The sequence below is a fragment of the Raphanus sativus genome, chromosome 4, assembly GCF_000801105.2.
Source record: "Raphanus sativus cultivar WK10039 chromosome 4, ASM80110v3, whole genome shotgun sequence".
Classification (NCBI taxonomy): Eukaryota; Viridiplantae; Streptophyta; class Magnoliopsida; order Brassicales; family Brassicaceae; genus Raphanus; species Raphanus sativus.
In genome coordinates this window covers 11,138,457-11,161,045 of record NC_079514.1, presented here as the reverse complement: position 1 = coordinate 11,161,045, position 22,589 = coordinate 11,138,457, and the positions used below count along the sequence as shown (strand labels likewise).

General features: G+C 35.8%; 5 protein-coding genes across 10 annotated transcripts; 2 read left to right on the top strand and 3 right to left on the bottom strand.

The window, feature by feature from the left end:
• Window positions 1–888: 888 nt before the first annotated feature.
• On the bottom strand, window positions 889–3,685 carry LOC108848538 (glutathione synthetase, chloroplastic). The gene is given in 14 exon segments (XM_018621928.2): window positions 889–1,193; window positions 1,281–1,473; window positions 1,549–1,688; window positions 1,750–1,871; window positions 1,964–2,033; window positions 2,113–2,193; window positions 2,294–2,374; window positions 2,468–2,590; window positions 2,668–2,798; window positions 2,898–2,973; window positions 3,060–3,229; window positions 3,416–3,566; window positions 3,568–3,653; window positions 3,656–3,685. Coding segments are annotated over 14 exon segments (1,578 nt in total). The 3' UTR covers window positions 889–1,069.
• A 1,254-nt stretch (window positions 3,686–4,939) lies between these two features.
• Window positions 4,940–7,317, bottom strand: LOC108848351 (uncharacterized). The gene is made up of 12 exons (XM_018621689.2): window positions 7,084–7,317; window positions 6,867–6,958; window positions 6,684–6,769; window positions 6,503–6,583; window positions 6,321–6,403; window positions 6,178–6,229; window positions 6,004–6,093; window positions 5,846–5,914; window positions 5,666–5,767; window positions 5,491–5,559; window positions 5,353–5,409; window positions 4,940–5,272 (listed from the first exon to the last, which is right to left on the bottom strand). The coding sequence occupies exons 1-12, from the start codon at window positions 7,161–7,163 to the stop codon at window positions 5,156–5,158; spliced, it is 978 nt and encodes a 325-aa protein (XP_018477191.2). The 5' UTR covers window positions 7,164–7,317; the 3' UTR covers window positions 4,940–5,155.
• A 91-nt stretch (window positions 7,318–7,408) lies between these two features.
• On the bottom strand, window positions 7,409–9,387 carry LOC108848352 (uncharacterized). The gene is made up of 7 exons (XM_018621690.2): window positions 8,990–9,387; window positions 8,494–8,573; window positions 8,331–8,391; window positions 8,171–8,228; window positions 8,006–8,063; window positions 7,830–7,902; window positions 7,409–7,740 (listed from the first exon to the last, which is right to left on the bottom strand). The coding sequence occupies exons 1-7, from the start codon at window positions 9,320–9,322 to the stop codon at window positions 7,648–7,650; spliced, it is 756 nt and encodes a 251-aa protein (XP_018477192.1). The 5' UTR covers window positions 9,323–9,387; the 3' UTR covers window positions 7,409–7,647.
• A 145-nt stretch (window positions 9,388–9,532) lies between these two features.
• On the top strand, window positions 9,533–11,567 carry LOC108855094 (uncharacterized). Of its 4 annotated transcripts, none has more exons than XM_018628808.2 (10): window positions 9,533–9,664; window positions 9,749–9,815; window positions 9,898–10,029; window positions 10,096–10,159; window positions 10,243–10,330; window positions 10,421–10,505; window positions 10,579–10,635; window positions 10,717–10,833; window positions 10,910–10,983; window positions 11,051–11,567. In XM_018628808.2, the coding sequence occupies exons 1-10, from the start codon at window positions 9,558–9,560 to the stop codon at window positions 11,364–11,366; spliced, it is 1,107 nt and encodes a 368-aa protein (XP_018484310.1). In that variant the 5' UTR covers window positions 9,533–9,557; the 3' UTR covers window positions 11,367–11,567. The 4 variants fall into 4 exon arrangements, with proteins under 4 accessions (XP_018484310.1, XP_056865224.1, XP_018484308.1 ...); XM_057009244.1 differs by having other exon boundaries at window positions 10,907–10,983; XM_018628806.2 differs by having other exon boundaries at window positions 10,240–10,330.
• A 791-nt stretch (window positions 11,568–12,358) lies between these two features.
• On the top strand, window positions 12,359–22,287 carry LOC108855091 (branched-chain-amino-acid aminotransferase-like protein 2). 3 transcript variants are annotated; one of them, XM_018628804.2, is made up of 19 exons: window positions 12,359–12,582; window positions 12,730–12,828; window positions 12,912–12,983; window positions 13,086–13,178; window positions 13,279–13,416; window positions 13,499–13,557; window positions 13,634–13,736; window positions 13,826–14,014; window positions 14,101–14,201; window positions 14,285–14,426; window positions 14,508–14,559; window positions 14,660–14,745; window positions 14,835–14,888; window positions 14,979–15,062; window positions 15,138–15,209; window positions 15,305–15,385; window positions 15,475–15,510; window positions 15,642–15,805; window positions 22,150–22,287. In XM_018628804.2, exons 1-18 carry the CDS (start codon window positions 12,514–12,516, stop codon window positions 15,786–15,788), a joined length of 1,677 nt encoding a protein of 558 aa, XP_018484306.1. In that variant the 5' UTR covers window positions 12,359–12,513; the 3' UTR covers window positions 15,789–15,805; window positions 22,150–22,287. The 3 variants fall into 3 exon arrangements, with proteins under 3 accessions (XP_018484306.1, XP_018484305.1, XP_018484304.1); XM_018628803.2 differs by lacking the exon at window positions 22,150–22,287 and adding an exon at window positions 19,221–19,360; XM_018628802.2 differs by lacking the exon at window positions 22,150–22,287 and having other exon boundaries at window positions 15,642–15,963.
• The last annotated feature ends 302 nt before the right edge of the window (window positions 22,288–22,589 follow it).

Sequence of the window (22,589 nt, the reverse complement as noted above, 5' to 3'; positions counted from 1 at the left end):
TCCAAACCAATACCTACATTGTCTCTATCTCGAATAACATCTTTCACTGACCCAATCACTTTAAGATGTCGTTATGCTTCTTCAATTGCCTCTTATATTTTTCTACCAATGAAATAAAATTCAAATTCAGCTTCTTTGTACATGGACTTATGATCATCTTTCTGCATATCCTATCCACTAGCATACAAGCTACCTGGGTTTGGAATCCCTTCATAACTATCTTCGGCTTTGTAATAGTATTTTTCATGATCAAAATATATGTTTTTGAAAAAACTCATCGTCTCCTGTAAAAATAAAATTGATTAACAATCAAGTAAAATAAAGTTGCATAGTTTAACCATAAAATTCTACCAAGTTATACAATTTTACCAAAATAGTTATACCAAGTTATACAGTTTAGCCAGTAAAATTTTACCTCGTTATACAGTTTTGCTAATAAAGTCTTACTTAGTTATATAAGTTGTATGATTATATTTATACATAGCTATACATAGTTATACTTTTTTTTCATAGCAAGTTTTACTAGGTTTTCTAATTCTTTAGATTAAAATATTAATCTATTATAATTTTTTATGATTATACCAGTGTTTTTAATTGTCCAAATAGATCGGACCTATGCTCAATTAGTTAATTATGAACACAAATTTAAGTTAAAGTTTCTAATTATTCATGAATGAATTAATAGAGAAGATGAATGTCCAATTGAATGGAGATTGAAAAAAACTGGATTGGAAATCTACACTAGAGAAAAAAAGGAAGAAGACAAAATAGGAGAGACAATGATTTTGATTGGTTTAATCAAAGGGTAAGGGTAATTTAAACTTTGACCATATTTTTGATTTTGAAGAATGTGAGATAATAAAGAGTATGCGAGAATTAGCAAGAATATGACAGAATAAATTTTGCTTCATTAAAGTATTTGAGATTATTACCAGTCTAGTCATGTCTTCTAAATCTTTATAATTTACCAGTAGTATTACACATCTTTGACAAGCAAGAAGAAGAAACTAAAAGAAAAAAGGAATAAACCAGCAGGATCAGAAAGATGATGGTGAATGTGAATCCAATCTCAATTCAAACAAATGCTGTCCAAAACGGCAAAACCAGCAGCAACACCACCTTCATCTGATGACGAGACCTTTGTGCGCATCAGATAACCACTCTGCTCGTTTATTACAACTCTCTCCTTGTTCCTAACATGATTTCTCAAAGGTTATGCCACAATATATATTATGTAGAGAATTAAATTTAAGCATACCAAAACTCTTCTTCTTTTGTACCTGAGGTAAGCACCGTAGATTCCAAGTTCTGATATAGCTTGATCTTTATGGTAAACCCCTTCTCGCACCAAGAACACGTTTGAGACTTTTGGGAATATCCTCTGCATTAAGATATACGCAGCGTTTTCTTCCTCTCCTTCTTTCTGCAACCTCAGAAGATTTTCCCTCACATCATCTCCATAGATATTGTTACCTGAAAGAATCCAAGTATATAAGCATAGAATATGAGGTACAAAGTACTGTGGGGGGACTTCAACAGGGTTATAACCTCCTCCTTCTCTCTGAGGCTTCATAACGAACAACTCAGGCTTTTCGATTGCTTTCTTGAAGATTTCTGGATCGTCCAAGCTCCAAAGTCCAGCAAAGCATTCCCTCAGCTTAGCAATGTCATCTTTGTTATCCACAAACCTGTTTTAAATCGAATCTTCAGTTTCAGCCTCTCTACAATATAAAAGATGATCCGTCTTACCTCTCAAGAACACCTGGTTTTGCAAGTTCTTGCTGGATTTTCTTGGTGCCAGCCAAGTGATAAGCTATACACGGGCATTTGACAGCTGAGGACTGCTCTATAAGCAACCTAGCATTCCATTCCTTCAAATCACAGTATCAGTTGATAATATTTCTCAAGAAAAAAAAAAAAGCAAACCACAATATGGGGAAATAAGATAGTTGTTGTTACTTACTGATTCAGATGGATAATCTCTGGGAGTATAACCTGATCTGTAATAAACTACAGAGACTGCTTGGCCATCGCTGCCAACAACAAAAGCTCTTTCACATAGTTTTCAACAATAAATGGTTTTTAACACAACAATGCGAAACAACTACTTACACAACAAGGGTTCCATCCTCTTGTACACTCCCTTCTTTTTCGACTTCTGCTAAACTCTTCCTAATGGTTACAATATTGTGCGTGTTTTGAAGTTAAAGAAGAGCAAACAACACCTTATATAGTACAAAAAGTCTGAGATAGAGCCTCGGAAAGCAGAGAAAACAAGATATAAAGAGGATATTTTTCTCTCAATACGCTGCTTAGCCAATGCTGATCGTACATGTTGCGTTCCTCCTGCTGCACAACTACCATGACCACCGCTCTGGAACAGAGAAAGATTTATATTTTCAAAAATGAAACCTTTTGGAAACTAGGTTGTTTGATTCTTGAAAACGCTCTTCGGCTAAAGTCTAACCTTGGGTTGTTGTACTCCAACCAAGCTTTAGCCAATGCGTCAGCAAACTTGCTAGAGGAAGTGTTCTTGGGTACACGTTCAGAGTCTAGCCCAAGATGATCCCCATGAGATCTAAGCAGTGACCTGCAAAGAAGAGAAAATAAAAGAAACTTTAAACCTTTCAGCAAAATCAGGTGTAGTATGGAGATAGATACACGTACTGGTGTAGCTCGGTAACAAGACAACCAAAGCCTGGAAAGGAACAAGAAATAGTATTCATCTCTATCTGAAGAAGTGATTTTGTTTCTTCGTCAAGCATATAATCTGACCGGTGTAAACCCAAACGAATGTCCTGCAAACACAAACACAGCAAAAAAGAATGACATCCGAAAACATTCTTACCAAGGAATCAAAGATTAAAAATGAAAGCAGAGATAATGTTAAAAGACACCTCTTTCTTGTTGCTTTCTAGCATCTTGGAGTGAATGTCGAGAAGTCTAGATGTAAAGATGTCTGCTTTTTTCGTTCTGCAACACATATAGAGAGGAATCAATCAAAGACTAGCTACTTGATCAGATATATAGAGAGAGAGAGTTTAAGATAGAAGTAAAACCTGGAGAGACTATCCTGAATGAATTTGGAATCCAGGCTGACACGATCAACCAATTCGTTGAAGATAGGAGCAACTTCACAAGCTTGCTTCCAGTAACTTTCCGGGAACGGAGTTGGTAGCAACGAAATCGGGGCGTGCGTCATCCCAACACCTGGAACTGTTCCTGATTTCTGTAAAAAATCAAAAACCTTCTTCTTTATATCATCCATCCATAACAAGTGAGATATCTAAGCTTAGGATAATTCAGGACGAGAACAATGATCAAATCATCTACACAAAGAAGACTCAATACAGATCATCAAAGTTTGAATTTTTTCCTCCAATTTTATTGGAACACATCAGGAGGGGGAACTAACCTGATAAGTTTTGTCACCAACGACAAGACCGTGAAGGGAACACCAGACGAGAGCATCATAGACCAGCTTCTGAACAAACTCATCGTCAAAGTTTTCGACTTGGAACATGGGTTGTTTCTGTGATTCCATCTCGGATCTCTGTAAAAGGAGAGCTTCTTGGATTTGAGTGTAACGCAGGAGGAGGAGAAGAAATAGAGAAAGCAGTGGCAATGAAAGTGGAAGTGGAAGAAGAGAAAGAGTTAAAGAGAGAGAAGAGCAGCCACTGACCATATGCAAACCTTTTGGACGTTTAACAAAGATCACTACGACTTTTCTCTAAAGAATATTATTATTTTATTATATTTAGCATCTGAGATCTGTAAACCAATCAAAAAAATCTCTAATGAGCCAAATGATCTATACTATTAAAATACAAGCACATTTGGATTTTTACTCTGTTTAGCCCTATTAAAGAGGCTTTCTTTTGTATTCATTAATGACATTTTGGACATTTTGCATTGGTTTCTTTTTTAATTGTTTTTGGTTTGTCATTAACCACCGGTTTCCTAATTCAATTTTGGTATGTGATTATTCCGTGTTTGATACTGCAACATTTTAATATTTTTCCAGCCGGACATGTTTGAAACTGCATCGTTTTTTCTCAAACTATTTAATGGTTTGGTTTTAAACCGTTTTTTCCTAAATATAATCCCAACTATCTAACAAAAAATTATTTATAAAAAAATAAAAATTGTTTATTGGTTCAACCAGTGGTTCAACCGGTAACTGGATTTCAATTTTAGTAGTTTTTATTGGATTTTTAAATTTTGTTTTTTTTTTTCAAACCCAAACTGAATTTATCTTTGATCAACCGGTAATCCGTTCAACCGCAGGTTTCAATCGAATTTCAAAACACCGATCAAAACTATAAAACTGTTATATTAGTTTATATTTAAATTATCTAATTCAAAATTAAAAACCTAAAAATACATGTATGATATAGTTTTATCGAACATAAATCTGGATATAAAATACATATATGAGACGGATTATATAAATACATATACAAAATGGATTATATAAATGTGATTATATAAAATTTTCAACAAACATAAACCCGCGCTTTGAAAGCGCGGGTCAAAATCTAGTTTTAACTTAAGAAAAGTGTTTAATACAGTATACTAAAGTCACGTTAGAGATTCTTTTTGAACACTATCCATTTTTTACTAAGAAAAGTTTCAAAGTTTTGTTCTCCCCCACCATCTACTAGAGAACCACTGCTTTGGCAACGTTTAAAACATCTTTTTTTTTTTTTATGAGTGGTCAGGTAGGTGAGATAGTAGTTGAAAACGTCTCTTCTTACCTTGTTGTATACAAATTCAATTTGGGATATAACCTAAGTAATGGGGCCAACAACTCAACACAACTTTTATCTTCTAAAAAGGAACCCCAGCTTATGTTACACATAGTTGCCTGATCATAAAGAATCTACCAACAACTTTTAAGTGGAAGATATCAAAGTAAGCGACAGAAGCAACAAAACCACTCTCTGTTAATGGAACTACAAAAGAAAATGAAAACTGGTTCCAACGGGGTTCTTACAAGCCAAAAGTTTTCTTTCTGATGTCTTTGCACTTATTAATGGTTCTCGCAAAGTGGATGTATCTAGAGCCTAATCAGATAACATTCACGCTTTAGTTGCAAGAGAGCCTAGAAAAGAATGCAAATTGTGTAGAGAAATACTGACTCAGCAAAAAAAAATCAGACGGCAGGTTGGATTTTATCCTTTGAAGGAAATTCAATACGGCCACAAAGACGCCAGCAGGCTCCTGTGTGGAACAGAGACTTCTCAAAGACCCAGATGTCACGTACAAGCACCTGCAGAAGCAACAAACTTGTAACTCACTGATGCCCCTATTGAAAAACCAAGAGAAAGAAATGATTCAAGTATACTTTACCTCTTTCTTCTTGTCTCCAGCTACTACATTGCCTTTTGTATCGTATGCTTCAAATTTCTGAAGATAGTAATGATATCCAGAACTCAGTTCAGATTCAAACGCTCAAGAAACAAACTGACGACTAAAGATAACACTGACCTGCTTTGTCAGAAACTCAAGTGTCAGTTGTATGAATGCTTTGTTGAGGTCTGTCCTGTCAATGCCGATCTGAGGAGTTGTCAAAAAAAAAAAGAATAAATAAGGGTGAGCTTGAAAATCCACCAGTGATATGTTGCTTCAAATTCAACAAAAATATATTTGTATAAACACTTGCCAGTCGAGCTTGTAAAGTTTTGATTTTGATGACCGGTTCAACCAATTCCCAGTAAACACTACCCCACCTGGCTTCTCTTTGTTTAATTTCGTTCTTCAATGCCTACATTGAAAGAAACCAACAATTGAGCAGAGTCTCTTATAATACAAAAACTGATAACCAACTCGTTGGAAAGCTTACAGAATACATCCTCTCAGTTACGTTTTTCCTTATTGTCTTCTTGTCACCATTGGCCATCATAATGTTAATCTGAAGCAAAACATGTGTAGCTAACTCAAGATGATTTGTAAAGAAAAACTCACTATAAGAACCACAACTAAAAGCGTACAAGTACACACCTCTTTGTAAAGCTCTAGTGCTTCTACGTAGAACTTATTCTTTGAGTACCCAGTCTTTCTTAACTTTGCAATAGCGTAGGCACTTCTTAGCTGAAATTTAGAGTTTCAGACATGTTATTAGTATATCTTTGGAACATGTATTACAGCCTAGATAAGGTATGAAGATGTTTCAACCTCCCGTACGAAGTCCTCTTTGGTTCTTTTCCAACCGCTTCTTGTGAAACATCTACAATTCAAAAGAAAGTAGTTAAGAAAGCTCAATTCTAAATGCTCTGCCTTTCAATGTAAAGGTAAGTTCTAAATGCAGCCAAACTTACCTCCGCCACCAGGGGATGTTCTCATGGAGTGCGTAGGGCTCGTAAACAAATCCAGGGCTTACCATCGAAACTCTAACAGCACCCTGTACTCGTAAACAGGATGCAAGACATCAAATCATAGGAAGCAAAGCAACTGACATTTGAAAGAAAAATGCCAATGAAAATGAGTTACTTAAACACACCGTTTTCTGTAGCTGAGGTGGAGCCTTAACTTGCGTTGTAGCATATCTTTTATCACAGCTAAACGGAACAGCCTCTGCAATCTAAGACACAAAACAACAACAAAAAAAATATATGTCTATGATCAGACCAACTCAATTGGTCAGTTAAAACAACAGTCAATGATGAAGCTGTGTGCCTAACCATTGTAGATCGAAGCAAATGTGTGCCGGCAGCGTTGTGACTCTCATATAAGCTCGAATACACGCTTTTCCCATGAGTATCAGGAACTGGACATGCCCAATTACAATTACAATTACTAAATAACTAAAAAAAGCATCAATTCATAGGTAAAACCAATGGAGAAATGGGATCTGGATTCACTACCGTGACAAAGAGAAGAATGAAAGCTCCTCCCACACCCGAATCTGAACCCATCTCCAGCTTGAGTCCAAGAGAACTCATTTCCACTACGAAAGCTGGAAACAAATGATGGAATACGATAAAGATAGATTCTTTTTACGAGCCATGGAGACTGGATGCAGAAGCTAAAAAAAAAAAAATTGAATCTTTTTGGCGTCAAATTGAGCTTAAGGGTGCTTACGGAAGTGAAGAAGATTCTCTTGATCCAGCTGTTCTCAGCAGCAATGAACGAACTGTCTGTAACCTCCTCACGAGCGCCATTTTTCGATCTTAAAGAAAAACCCTAGCTTTCATTTGATCTCAAAATCCCATCAGAGAGGATGGATCTATGTCTGTTCGTCAGGGTTTAAGGCGGATAAGGTTCACTGCATCGCGGAGCACTGTATCTCGATGTGCCTCTCTTCTAGACTGAAAACGCAGACGCACGTTTCTAAACGATTCGTTAAAAAAAAACATGAGCAGGTACAACCGCAGACTGCACACATATTCTGATGACAAGCAGCAGATCACGCGTTTAAAAGAATCTTGATTTCTTTTTTTTTTTCATTACAGAGTATACATTACAATAATGAACATCACATCACATCACATCACCAAAGGCAAAAATAAAAACAGAACATGAATGACTCAAAAGGGTTCCAAAACAATGTTCATTTGTTCTGGTTGGTCTTAACTCTTCATTTCTGGTTCGACTAAAAGAAGCGTTTCACGTTCTCTGTTAGAAGAAGAATATGGTTTCATTCAATTATAGGAGCGTCAGAGAAATGGCAGCAGATCGAAGCTTCAACTCATCTTCCTTCCATTTGGATTCCGGTGCAGCTGCTCCAGCTATAAAAACCTTTTCAAGAAACACAGACGAAACAAAATGAGTCATATGAATGTGGAACAATGAGCCACAAAGAGTAATCTTGAGTTTGCAGCAGAGACCCTTCCCCTATTCACAGCTGCTACTAGAGCAATACGTTCTTCATCTCTCCCAAACTCGTATAGGTAGTAATTTCTGCATCCAAAAGATAACCAAGAAAATCAACTTTCAAAAACAGATGAAGAACATAAAAGCTCCCGAACTGATGAGAGAGAGTATCGTTGAAAATGAGACTTGCCTGAAACCTTCTTCTTCCTTAACCTTGATTGTACGAGCAGAGTAAATCGTTGCCGCACCTGCTTGTGGTTGAAGATATTAACAAACAATTACCAGAACCAAAACAAAAGGATTTCAAAGACAAGATTGCAAGTGGTTTTCCAACATGCATATGATTTAAAAGAACCTGGAACAAAGATTCTTGCAGCTTCCTTCAGTGATCCCAGCGCAGATATATCTTTAGCCTAATTAAATCAACGAATATCTGATTAGCTCTACGGACAAGTAAACTTCTCAAAAATAGAGAAAACGTAAAACTTGTAAAAGGAAATGTTTTTGGTGGAAACCTCTAAGAAAGTGATCTTAAGGGAATTTGAAGGGCGAATGACCACACTCACAACTTCTGATCTGCACCATCAACAGATTGATTTTTTCACACAAGTTTTCTGATGGGAAACTTGCATTAGAATCCAAAAGGTTGGTTAGCGAGGGAAGAGGGAAAACAAATACCCATCAGGAGATGCGAAACGGGCAGCAAAAGTCTTTGGCTTTGCCTTGTCCCCATAGAGAGACAATCCTGCAGAGTAATCCTAAAACATGAGGTAAACACACAATGTCAAGAACAATAGATCCTTTCATCTAGAAAAAAAAAAGAGTCGAACCAGTTTTCTAAAATCCAGACTTCATTACTAGAACTCAGCAGGTTATCAAAACACGTAGTTCATTGTAACAAAACCTCTTCAACGAACCAATCAAATTAGATTAAACAACCATTGAATTAGACCCATCTTGTCAGCTAGATAAGTGTTCTCACTCACTAACTAATTAGAGACTACAAAAGAATCGTACTTTGTCCTATAACTTCACCAACGTCAACTCTTACTTTTCATCCATAAACAACAAAGTCTACAACTTTAACCAAATGAGCAGCCTTTGCATGATACTAAACGAGACTACACTCATTAATTCGCATTCACAAGATACTTAGTGACAGAGAAACACACACCTCAGGCTCTGTGAAGTCAATAAACTGAGGTGGAACCCTGATGGAGAACCCATCGCCAAAGTACTGGAACCAAGAGTTGGTATTGGCAATGGCGAGTCTAGCCGGTTTGGGGGGAGACTTCGAAGGATCGGCTAATGACTCCAGAAGTGGGTTCTGGAGTATGAAGGAGACGAAACAGAGAGATGATGTTCTAAGCACCACATCTCTCCGAAAGGTGGGGACTTTAAGAGATGCAGAAGGTTCGAGAGGAGATAGACTCTTGGGTTTATTAAGGTTTAGGGGTTTGAGTTTCGGTGGATGAAGAGAGAGGAGGGAGTGAAGTAGAATGCCCATGTGGAGAGGAAGAAGATAGAAGAAGATTTCATCATAGCTTTGAAATGGATAAGAAGTTGTAACTAGCTGAAGGTAAACTAGGAAGACAAAAGGTGTAAGGCGAAGGGGTAATCTAGTACTTTCGAGGCTATTTAATGGATATTTATGCATACGGCCCAAATGATTCCAGGCCCATTAAGCCCAAAGTTTAAATACTAACTGCTAAGTGATTCTCCGAGCTTGGCACGGCGAAGTCATGGCGGCGAGCGAGAACTCGACGGAGGCAGAGTCACAGCAGTACCTTCATGTACTATCTGCTTTCCTCGCAATGGAACCGGTGGACTCCGTCATTGCTCTCGCGAGGTATACACCACCGTCACTTCCGCCGCCGTCGCCGCCGTGAGCTACTTTGTTTGATTTGTTCTTACTTTCTCTTTTTTTGTGTAGAGGGTGTTCCGGAGGATCACTTACGGAGAGTGTCCAGAGGTTTCTGTGGGAGGTTTGCGTCAAAGCTGTAAGTAAAGTCTCTGCTCTGTTCACTTTATGGACTAGTAAGAGAAAGTTTGAAACTTTGAATAGTATTGATGTGTATGTAGGCTGCCAATGGTAACGCATCATACGCGAAAAAGTTACTGAAGAAACTCATAACTGAAGTTGAGTTGGAGAAAGGTGAAGTGTTAGATGAAGTGTATGAAGAGTATGCTCTTTACATGTCAGCGGCTTCTAAGGTGTAAATTTTTTTTTAATTGAAGTTAATTGATGGAAAACAAAACTGAGTTTGTGTGGCTGTTTAGGAGGATGCATTGGTGAAAGAAAACATAAGGATTACCAAGTTCATCTCTTTTCTTTTCCCAGAAGGTTAATTCTTGTGTTCATTGTTCAATGAATTTTTTCTTATTGAGATATGTTTGCGGACTCATCTGTGGATTGTTTTTAAGTAGGTTTATACGAACATCCAAGTTGTCCAAGTTCAAGGAAGTTAGTTGTTCCGCTGCAGTGTTCATTGAACATGCTTGAAGGAGATACCGGGTAAGCGTCTTTCTTTGAACTGCCAGAGATTTATTTAGATGCAAGAGTCTCTTTCTACGTCGTTCACCATGTGTCATTTGTGTTGAGCAGGTGTTCAATCTGGCCTTCAAGTTTGTTTTTGTCAGAGTTTGTTCTGTCATATCCAGAGTTATTCACTGATAAATCGTGTTTTGAGGTTAGTTTGACATCATAAAGTTTTAGTTCTGATCAGTTCTGCTCACTTCATGATTCGATGGGGTCTTGTTTAGGTTGGTTCTGGAGTTGGTTTGGTTGGAATTTGTCTTGCACATGTAAAGGCAAAGAAGGTATCGTTAATTACTCATTTTCCAACCTTCTCATCATATAAGTACTAAGGCATGTTGAGTCACAAATTTCTCTCGTGATAGGTGATATTAACAGACGGAGATCTCTTAACTCTATCTAACATGAAGCTTAACTTGGAGAGGAATGACTTAAACTATGAGGACGAGCTGCTCAAACAACACGGAGAAGCTGAGAGCTCAGTAAGTAGGAGTTTCTTTGTGCTTTCTGATTCAGAGTATACATGATACACTTAATTGATTGTTTCTCCATTAGCAGCGAGTTAAATGCATCCATCTCCCATGGGAAACTGCATCGGATAGTGAAGTGAGCGAGTATCGTCCAGATATTGTGTGAGTAACCCAAGAACCATTTGTGAAAAGATGTTGCTTATGTCACTAACCCTTACGTTCTTATCAGTCTAGGCGCAGATGTAATCTATGATCCGTCATGTTTCCCTCATCTACTTCGGGTTCTAGTAGCCCTTTTAAGGAGATCAACCAAAAGAGACAATGGCTCTCTCGAGACTGAAGGAAGCAGCAGCCCTGCAGTGGCTTATATCGCATCTGTGATCCGCAATGCAGACACTTTCAATGCGTTCTTGACACTTGTGGATCAGATGAACCTTTCCATCACAGACTTGACCGAAGAACTTAAGCCTCCGTTTGAGCTTTTACCGTATATGCATTCGTATGACCGCTCAAGCGTCCGGCTCTTCTCCATATCCTCCAGATAATGTGCTTTAAGCATTTTTGTTACTTTACAACTGAAACTACAGATTCTTTAAAACTTGTTCCTGTATGGTAGTTGGTTGATCAGGTCAAAGGTTTGGTTGTTAAAATTGCCGTGAGCGTTTCATCTGGTTGTGGCAATACAACCGCTAAACACTATCACTGCTTGTTACTACAAAACGTTAAGAGTTTGGATTTGAAGAAAACTTATCATCCTTGTGATCTTCTGATACGTTTGAAGCTAGTAGACCGCCAATACTTACCAGTACACAAAGAAGAAAGCCCGCCAGGCTGCTCAGGTTACGGGTTAGCCCGATAGAAAAGCAAGACATGAGAAGCAAGTTGGAGGAAAGGATCTAGAAGAGTATGGAATGAATAAAGTAGACAACAGCACATGGGGTGCTTTTACCCTAAGTTAGTAGGGTGATCACACAGAGACACGGACAAAGGCAGTGACTTTCTTTACCCTAAGTTAGTAGGGTGTGCTTGTGTGGATTGCTTCTTGGTAGTCATATAGACAAGAGCGCATGGGCTGTCTCCTAGAATTAGGGTTGTACGTGTGTGCTACCTAGGAGTAGTATAAAGTAAGAGTGAGTGGTAGAGAGGAGATATCATTTGGATTTGGATGATCATTTTATGCATGGTGAATGAGTCTCTCAATGAGTCTTTCCTTATAACTGATATCCAACATTGAGGCTTTCTTTTATCACTTTCACGAGTCCTAAAGTTCGAGTACAAAGTTCTTATCATCTTCTGCATAAAGTTTATTTTAGCCTCTACTTTCTGTTCTGTGACAGTGATCTGATGTCATTGTTGATATAAATTATTTGATTTATTGGTTATACAGAACGAATCTCGATCTTGATTGCTTATTTTATTATATCATCACTCACCAAACTCGATGTGGCAGGAGATAAGATAAGATGCTTAAACTAATTGAAAAGATCATCTAATCAAATAATAGGAAACTTTTTTTTTATCTTTTCCCAAAAGAGAGAAATGAAGTTTTATCTTCTTTAACATGAGGTCAAGATTCTCTGGTTGTTAATATATAACGAGAGACACGGACAAAGGCAATGACTTTCTTTACCCTAAGTTACTAGAGTGATCACAGAGCAAAGTGTCTGTTTGGTCTCAAAGCAATCGTCTGTAATGGAGGTGATTCACGCATGGTCTGCTCCAAGATCACTCAGCACCTCTCTCATGTACTCCTTTGCCCAGGTACTTTTTTCCTTGCTTCACTGAGAGAAGACTTTGAGAATTTACTTATCTGATGATGGAAATAAAATTGAACATTTGATTCATTGAAAAACATTTTTGTGGGTGTGAGCTGTAACTTGAAAATATGTTATGGTTTATATGAATCAGAGAGATGACACTGAAGTGCTGGACGAGCCATTATACGCTGCATATCTTAAATCTACAGGTGCTGATAGGCCATACAGAGATGAGCTTCTCTCTAAGATGGTATGTTAAAATTTATTCAGGTTTCAGTGCATTAAAGCAATGCTTAGCCTGCTCATTATGAGGAGAAATCAACATTTTTGTAGGAGTGTGATGGTGAAAAGGTGGTGAAGGACATCATTTATGGTCCAGGAAACAAGAAATATAGGTTCTGTAAGGTTATACTCCGATCTAGAGACTTCATTTTTGTTTTTATATCGTCACAGTGTTTGGGATAACATTATGATTCTGTGTTGTGTTTCTTGCTCTTCTATGTACAGCATATATCGAAACAGCGACTTCTTGGTTTGCCAAGTGAGCTAATGAGCAAAGGGAAGCACTTTATCTTGATACGCAATCCTCTTAACATAATGGTTAGCTTTATCAAACTCAATTCTGCTTAACTATTTTATATTGACGTTATGTGTCTGGTCTTTTAAAGGTTTGAGATGTTTGTTTGAAATTTTATTGCAGCCTTCCTTTGAGAAAGTACACCCTTTATCATTTGTTGAACTGGGATTGGGAGAGTTAGTTTCGATATACAGCGATCTCTGTCAGATGGGAACACCACCAGCAATAGTCGACGCAGATGAGCTTCAGCAAGATCCAGAGGTTTCATTGCTGTATTATTGAAAATATTGACAAGAAACTCAATTCTTGCTTATTATTTTTTTTTGTATCATTTTATTTCCAGGGTACATTACGTGGTATGTGCAATGACTTGGAGATACCGTTTCAAGCCTCTATGCTTAAGTAAGACTCTTTAGCTTTCACTTGTATCTGACTGTGAATAGCAGGACAATGACATATTGTTTGTGTGTTCTTGAAGATGGGAGGCTGGTCCATTGCCAGAAGATGGACTATGGGCTTCATGGTGGTACAAGACTGTTCACAAATCAACAGGGTTCTCGTCTCCAAGGAACTATCCTCATGTACGGGTTTGGGTTTAGTACAACTAATGATTCTGGAACTCAAAACATCATTCAATCAAACTACATTGCGTGTTTTATTTTGTTGTCAGACATTCCCTTTGAAGCATTACGATTTGCTGGAGCAATGTTTACCACTATACAACATCCTCAGGCGCCACGTGAAGCACAAGTCATCTCTCTTGACCAGCACCTTAACTCCTCCCAGTCTTCCAGTTCCTGAAAACGCTAAGCTTTTCGCTTGGGTTGGTGATGAGATTGTGCCACGTGAGATGGCGAAGGTGCCTGAACCATACATAGATAGATCTCTTTTTGTTATTTGCTGCTTGCTTTTAAACTCTTATGATTCTTTATTCTTGTTTTGAAGGTTTCTGTTTTTGACTCGGTCGTGCAAGGAGGTGACTCTGTATGGGAAGGTCTTAGGATATACAAAGGGAAAGTATTCAAACTTGAAGAACATCTAGATCGGTAAGAAGCAAGTCAAGAGTAAAACATTAGCAGTTCTTTTGAATCATTCTTGTTAGTTAATATGTTGAAAGTATTGGATTTAGGTTGTTTGATTCAGCAAAGGCTCTGGCTTTCAACAATGTCCCAACCAGGGAGGAGGTAAAAGAAGCCATCTTCAGAACTCTCATAACCAATGGGATGTTTGACAATACACATATAAGACTGTCTCTAACTCGAGGCAAAAAGGTAATTTTTAACACACCTTTTTAACAAGTTCAAAGTTATATACAGATTAAACTCGAACAAGCTTATGATGACTTTGTTCAGGTCACCTCTGGAATGAGCCCTGCATTTAACCGTTATGGATGTACTCTGATCGGTAAAACTTTCAAATTTGTCTCTTGCAAGCATACAACTTAGTCTCTCGAAAATGGTTTATGGCATGAGATTTTTTTTTTGTTTTCTTCAAAATAATGTAGTCCTGGCTGAGTGGAAACCTCCGGTATATGACAACGATGGTGGAATTGTGCTGGTGACTGCAACTACACGCCGCAATTCACCCAATGTATAAGTCTCTGGAACTCTCATAAAGTGTTTGTTGTTGTTGTCCATTGTTGTTTATTCTCTTCTTCTTCTTCTCTTGTTTTTTTTTAGAATTTGGATTCTAAGATTCATCACAACAACCTCCTCAACAACATACTCGCAAAGGTTCCATCCTTTTTTCCTCGCATCGAGTTTTGATTTGTGATCATGTTTCATCATTGTAAGATGCTTTCTTTTTTTTTCATAATGACACAGATTGAAAGCAACAATGCCAACGTTGATGATGCAATCATGCTTGACAAGGATGGCTTTGTGTCTGAAACCAATGCAACCAACATTGTAAGATCCTCATTGAAAATATTTATCCTCTAGAAAAGCTTACTCAATGGTGGAGTAATGTGTGTTTTGATGCAGTTCATGGTAAAGAAAGGCCGAGTTCTCACTCCCCGTGCAGATTACTGTCTCCCTGGCATCACCCGAGCTACTGTTAAGAGAGAAGAATATTTTTACCATTCTTTATTCTTAACATATCTCAGTGACTATACATAACCAAACTCGTATCATCTCATCAATGTATATAGGTCATGGAACTGGTAGTGAAAGAGAATTTCATCTTAGAAGAACGAAACATCAGCTTGTCGGAGTTCCATACAGCTGATGAGGTTTCCTCATCTTTTTCCTTCATCTTAGAATCTTAGATGTGCTCCATCCAAATGACTATTAAATTTCAACCATATCGATCTGTTTTCAGGTATGGACTACAGGAACTATGGGAGAACTTAGCCCGGTACATACCCAATCTCTAGTTCAATGCTATCAGGGAATGTAGTGATTTCAAAACAATGGAAGCAAAACGTTTTAGAACATTTTTTGTGGTTTGTTTCATGACGCTTATGAATCCGGGGTCACTGTTATTAGGTTGTGAAAATTGATGGGAGAGTGATCGGTGAAGGAAAAGTAGGACCCGTGACAAGAAAATTGCAAAGTGCTTACAAGAAACTGACGGATGATTCTGGCGTCCCAATACCTACTTACCAAAAGAACCTTGAACCATCATGTGTTTGATCAGTAGAACATATAAGGTAACTTAGCTAAATGTGTTATTTCAAAGATTTTTCGGTATGAATCGCATGCTTAAGCTTATATATTTTTCAATCAAACGTCATTTGTTTCACAAGAATGATAATGTTTGACTCAAAATTAAGGGTATAAACCAAAAAAGAGTCCCAATTAATCTACTTATTAAACCATCATACATATGAATGTGATTTTAGTTATATGCTGTATAAATTTCTTTTTTATTTTACATTTTATTTAGAAAATTAATTTTTAAATTTATGTTTGTTTTATTTATATTTATGTTTTCTATGTATAATATTTTTCCTAACTGATTGATAATAGATTTTAATAATTGTATTAAATTACTCGTCAAGATTCAAGTATGGCCGGAGAAATTGAAGTTTCCATCACCAACACTTGAATCGAGACGGGTCTAACATCTGAAACCCCAAACTCTTTTTTTTTTCTTTTTTGGGGAAAAAAATATTTTTATGCTTTATTTTGATCTAGATATAATATAGGAATAGATTTTATGTGTCCGTTTTTCTCTCTTTGTTTTAATTTGTTACTAGATTTTGATTCGCGTTGTATAAACATGGATATTTTGTGATAATGTTTTTTATTAAAAATGTTACAAATGTTTTGTTAATTTGAGAAGAATTATTTCTATTTGACATATTTTTCTTCTAGTTCCTTGTTATTTTGTCAAACATCTTCTTGACTTTTGATTTTGAATCATTTTGCCCAAAAAAATGTTCCAACATCTTTTTCCTTACACTTTATTATATTGTCGACTTTAAGTTCAGATGTGTGGCTTTCGGAGAAAATGAATTATGTATCATAATACAATATTCGAACTCAATCTCTTCAAATATATTTTATTTGGTATATGGAAATCTTGTTCAACAGATTCCCAGAAAAATCATACTAAAGGTATTCTTGGAATAAGTGTTCTAGGATCCTACTATTTAATGAGTCTGACTACATGATGTGGAAAACAAATCTAACAAGGATTTCTGTTGCAGACACGTCGTTGTATTCTAATATATCAAATATATGCAATCTAACCGTGAGTTGCTCTAACAACAATCAAAACAACTCAAATGGGATCTTAAAGTAGAGCTTTGATAACATTACAAATGTTTACTTCCACGAAGGATACTTGGATGAGAACAAGAACAACTAATTGTTACATTTAAAGTTTGCGGAAGATAACAAAACTAGCTAGAACGCCACTTTTAGATTGTCCAATATGGTTCATTGATCTGGTCGGAGTGGACTCTGGCAAATACGAAGTGGAAGGAGTTGTTGATTGCATCATATGACAATTGCGATATATACACTACGTGTGGAACTAATTCGTATTGCATTATGAACCCGTTTAAGTTTTGTATATGTTTCTAAGGATTTCAGCTGTTAATTGTTTTGGAGAGGAATTAAGAAGGTGATGCTTAACATGAAATTTGTGTGAGGAAGTCACTGTTGATCTGCTTGATAATAGGTTTCAGCTGCAAAGGTTTTGGAACGAAGTGAATCTCATAACAGTTCTACAACATATTAACCTAGTTCAACTTTGTTCTATACATCATTAGAAACCTTTTGTTCACACAAATTCAACACCATAAACCTTGTGGAAGAAGTCAACACCGTGTGAACAAAAGGTTTACGGTGTTGAATTTGTGTGAACAAAAAGTTTCTAATGATGTATAGAACAAAGTCGAACTAGGTTGGTATGTTGTAGAACTGTTATGAGATTCACTTCGTTCCAAAACCCTTGTAGTTGAAACTCATCCTTGAGCAGGTCAGCATTGACATCCTCATGCAACTTTCATGTGAAGCGCTGCCTTCTTGATTCTTCTCCGAAGCAATTAACAGCTGAAATCTTTGGAAACATATACAAAACTCAAGCATGTTCATAATGGAGTACACATTAGTTCAACATGTATTGTATGTATCACACTTGTCATTTGGTGCAATCACCAATTCCTTCCATTTTCTATCTGTCGGAGTCCATTCCGACCAAAACAATGAACCAGGTAGGACAATCTCAAAGTTGCGTAGTAGCTGGTTTTTGTTCTCCTTTGCAAAATTTGACTATAACTATTGGTTGTTCTTGTTCTCATCCAATTATCATTTTCGGTAGTGAACGTTTGTAAGGTTACTAAAGCTCTGCTTTAAGATCTCATTTGAGTTTCTTCGTCGTTGTTAGAGTAGCTCACAGTTAGATTGCATGTATCTGATAGATTAGCAAACAACAGCGAGTCTGCAGTAGTCCCTATTAGATTTGTATGTCACGCCTGGTATCTCGACTCATTGAATAGTATGATCTCAAAACTACTTATTTGATGAATACCTTTACAATTAGAAAGAAAACTATCTTGACTGACGATCTATACTACCCTTCATACGAATCTTTTGAACAAGATTTCCATATACCAAAAAGTGTAATAATTGAAAAAGCCGAATTTGGGGACAAATTAAAACCATAATCATTGGCATCCGCAAACTCTTACAATGAGCTGTAACCACTGCATTTAAACTAGTCTGATTTTATGTACTAATTTGTTATGTAAGTCCAACGTAAATTTAAATGATTTTACGAAAAACAAAATATCAACATACCTGGCCCGATAATCAGCAACTTTAAATTAAAGCTCCATGACTCTATATATTTGTGAGTTCATGACACGATATAATTATGGTTAAGCGATCAAAATTATTATTCAACTATTATTCGTATTTACATTTCACTCCACGCATGTACGCATATAATCACTTAGTATTTTTTAATTTGTGTACATAAACATAGAAAAACAAAAGGCGAACCCGGGTTCAAACCCCACCTGCCACGCGGATATGAGCTATTACTTTCGGCTCATTTGAATGCTCAGGAGAGGGTCTATCCTGGGCTGTACTTTCACCCGAGAGTTAGGCTTGTGTCATCATTGACCCGGGTTTAACCATTTACTTTTACAAAAAAAAAAAAACATAGAAAAACAATAAAAATGAAACATATGGAGTATAAAACTGTTATATTTCTGAGATTAATGAGGGAGTGACAGAATATATACTAAGGAACCTGAATCTATGTTTCGTCAAGATTTTGTTACTAGTTAAAAAAGAAAATTGACGAATCATTTAGTCATTACTCACTAGTCACTACTCATCACGAGGACCACTATTTAGGGGGGTGTATTGAACCAAAGGTTTTAAAAGCTTTTAGAGTGTTTTAATTTTAATGGGATTTAGGTGAGTTTTGAAATTCTTTGGGTGATTTTGGTGAAATAAAGAAAATACAAATAAAATCTTTTAGGTGATTTGATAAGATATTTTGTATAGATTTTAAAGTTATTTAGGTGATTTGATACAAATAAATACTAGTTTTGGTCAATATATTTTTCTTCTTACGTTTTTTGTGTGGTTATTTTTTTCTTGCAGTCACCATGTTCTAGACGAGGCTGAAAGATCAATACATGCATGATGCCTTATCTATCTATAAAGAAAATTAAACTCGTGAGGTAATGGGTAGGCTGAATAATCCTAGCTATGACACATGTTTCAAACAGAAGAATCGGTGCAAACATCAACTCACAAGTTCAAGTTTTGATTCCTCCTCTTCCAAATCATCTTTCATCGCCTTCTGTGGCCTTCCTCTTCTCCTGTAAGCTGGGATCTTTTCTTCTTCACCGCTTCCACAGTCTTGATTCCGAGCAGATGCACTATTCTGCTTCCTCCCTTTTCCTCTACCCCTTCTCATAGTGTCTATAAACGCTTCAAGCTACTACACAACTTAGAAACCTGCAAGTTCAAAGACTTACAAAGAATCAATCAAGTAGCATTACTCTCTTTCATGTTGCAGATCTATAAGAAAAAAACTAAATAATTAACAATGGAAGAGGAAGTAACAAAAAAAAACACTTTCAACGACCAATCCTAAAATATGAAAACAAGAATCCACTTCAAACATTGACACTAACGATCCATGAACTCGTCCTCACTCTCTTCGTCCCGTTCTCCAGATGGCTTACTCAATTGAATCAATTTTAGGTTTTAGGTTCTACGGCAAAGAGTAGGTTTTGTTTTTACGACAAAGTAATTTTTTTTTAATTCTCTCAAATACCATCTCTACACATGTTATTCTAGTGGGGTTGTTTTTAACTAAAAAATGTCGTAACATCTTCTCAAATCCTCTCAACAATTATTTTCTTCTGAATACGGTTTACCTTTGAATAACACTAGATTTGATTTGGTTTTTAAAAATTGTTAATTGAATAACAGAGGATTTCAAGTGATGTTTAATAACTTTACACAAATTCCATATTGAATAACAGAGGATTTAAAAAAAAAAAATCAAAATCACTACTTGAATAACAGGGGATTTTAATCAAATCCCACAATCTCCTAAAACTCTTGGTTCAATACATCCCTCTTATAGTCGTTAAAGTTACAAGTACTGTAAAACCACCAACTTCACCGGGAACTTGTTCATAATGTTTTTATCAAAAAAAAAAAAATCTTGTTCATTTTTTTGTCATAAAAAAATAGAGAATTTTGGGTTAGCTTTTTCTGTGTTAAAAAAAACTTTTTCTTGCATTCACCAACCAATAGAAAATTTTTCTTTTAAATCTAGTATCTTTTAACTAAGGAAACAAAAATAACTTGCCAAATTATATTATGTTTTTAAAATAAATAAAAGGATTAAATAAATAAAAATAACAAGAGTTCTCAATAAAGATTATTTTAAAAAATATTTATTTATAAGATTTGAAGTTTAGTGTTTAAGATTTATAGTTTAGAATTTATCCAAATGTTTAGTGTTTTTCCAAAGGTTAGGGTTTACCCAAGAGTTTAGAGTTTAGGATTAGAGTTTAGGGTTTAGTGTTTTGTTGAAAACATGTTCAGTGTTTTTTCCAAGGGTTTATGGTTTTTTTCCAAGGGTTTATGGTTTACCCAAGGGTTTAGGGTTTATGATTAGAGTTTAGGGTTTAGTATTAGAGTTTAGGGTTTAATATTAGAGTTTAGGATTTAGTGTTTTGTTGACAACATTAATTTTTTTTAATTCGTTTTTATATACTATTTTTTTTATTTTTAAATTTTATTTTGAAAAAATAATATAATTTGACAAATTATTTATTTCCTTAATTAAAAGATATTGAGTCTAAAATAACAAGTTTCTATTGGTTGGTGAACCTAAAGGTTCACCCTAGAGGGTGAACCCAAGAATAACTCTTAAAAAAAACTTGTACATAGTGTTAAAATAAGGACAAGACTTGGGTTCACCCCCTATGGTGAACCTTTAAATTCACCACCTCCCTAATAACCAATTAAATTGCCAACTAGATTAATGATAAAATAATTTAAAAAATAAATAATATCATATTTAATAATACTAATGTCACTATTTAATCCCTAAATTCAAATTCTATACCTTAAATCCAAATTCTAAACCCTAAATTTTAACTTATAAACCCAAACTCTATATCCTAAACCCAAATCTTAAACCCTAAACCCAAACCATAAATCAAAAACCAAAAAATCTAAACCCAAAACCCAAAACTATACCCTAAACTCAAACCATAAACCCTAAACCCAAATCTTATACTCTAAACCCAAACCATAAACCCTAAACCCAAACTGTAGACCTTAAACCCAAACCCTAAACCCAAACTGTAGACTTTAAACCCAAACCCTAGACCGTAACCCAAACCATGAACTCTAAATCCAAACTTTAATTCTTAACCTTAAATTTCAAAAGAACAACATCAATATTAATCTAAATATTTAGGGTATAGGGTTTGGGTTTTGTATTTACCTTTTGGGTTCTAGGATTTGGGTTTAGGGTATAGGTTTGGGTATAGAGTTCATGTTTTTGGGTTTATGATTTATGGTTTGGGTTTAAGGTTTAAGATTTGGGTTTAGGGTATAGAATTTGGATTTATAATTTAGAATTTAGGGTTTAGAATTTGGATTTAGGGTATAGAGTTTGAGTTTATGGATTAGATAGTGACATTAGCATTACTAAAATTGACACTATTTATTTTTTTAATTATTTTGATTGTTGAAAAAAATATTTAATATTTTTTAATCATTAATCTAGTTGGCATTTTGGTTGGTTATTAGGGAGGTGGTGAATTTAAAAATTCACCATAGGGGGTGAACCCAAGTCTTGTCCAATAAAATAATAAAACAAAATTTGAGTTAGCTTCTTTTCTCAAAAAAAAATAGGACTTATTTAATCAAAGGTGGCTAAGACTAGTAAAGCGAAAGCAAATTGGTTATTTTCGTTATCATGTTTAAAGTTAATGGCTTCCTTTCTTGTGGAAAAAAAAACAAATGTAAGTAAACTTGTTCCTATATGCTGATGCAGCTTATCAAGCTTTTTACAAACTAGTCTGGTAAATCTCCAAGAGTTATAACAAAGAACGAGAAGAATGAGGATGGTGGTAATCTTTTGTCAAAAAAAAAGAAGAATGAGGATGGTGAAAGGGAACAAAGAATACGAAAATGAGCATAGAGAAAGAAATAGAAAAAGAAAAAGGACATATATTATTATGGGAGACTAAGTCAAACTCTCCAAAGTCACCACCAAGGTGCTAACGACTTTCACTGTCTGTCACCTCAATTTGTGACACATTTTCTGGGACATATCCCACCACCTTCTTGAGTCGTTCCTTCTTTCTTGTTCTCCAAGCCTTCAACTTTTCAAATTATATCTCTTTATAAACTTCACATTATTTCTTCTCTTCTCTCATGTGATAACAGAAGCAATTTCAATATAAAAGAAAAACTAAACTTTGCTTCTGAATC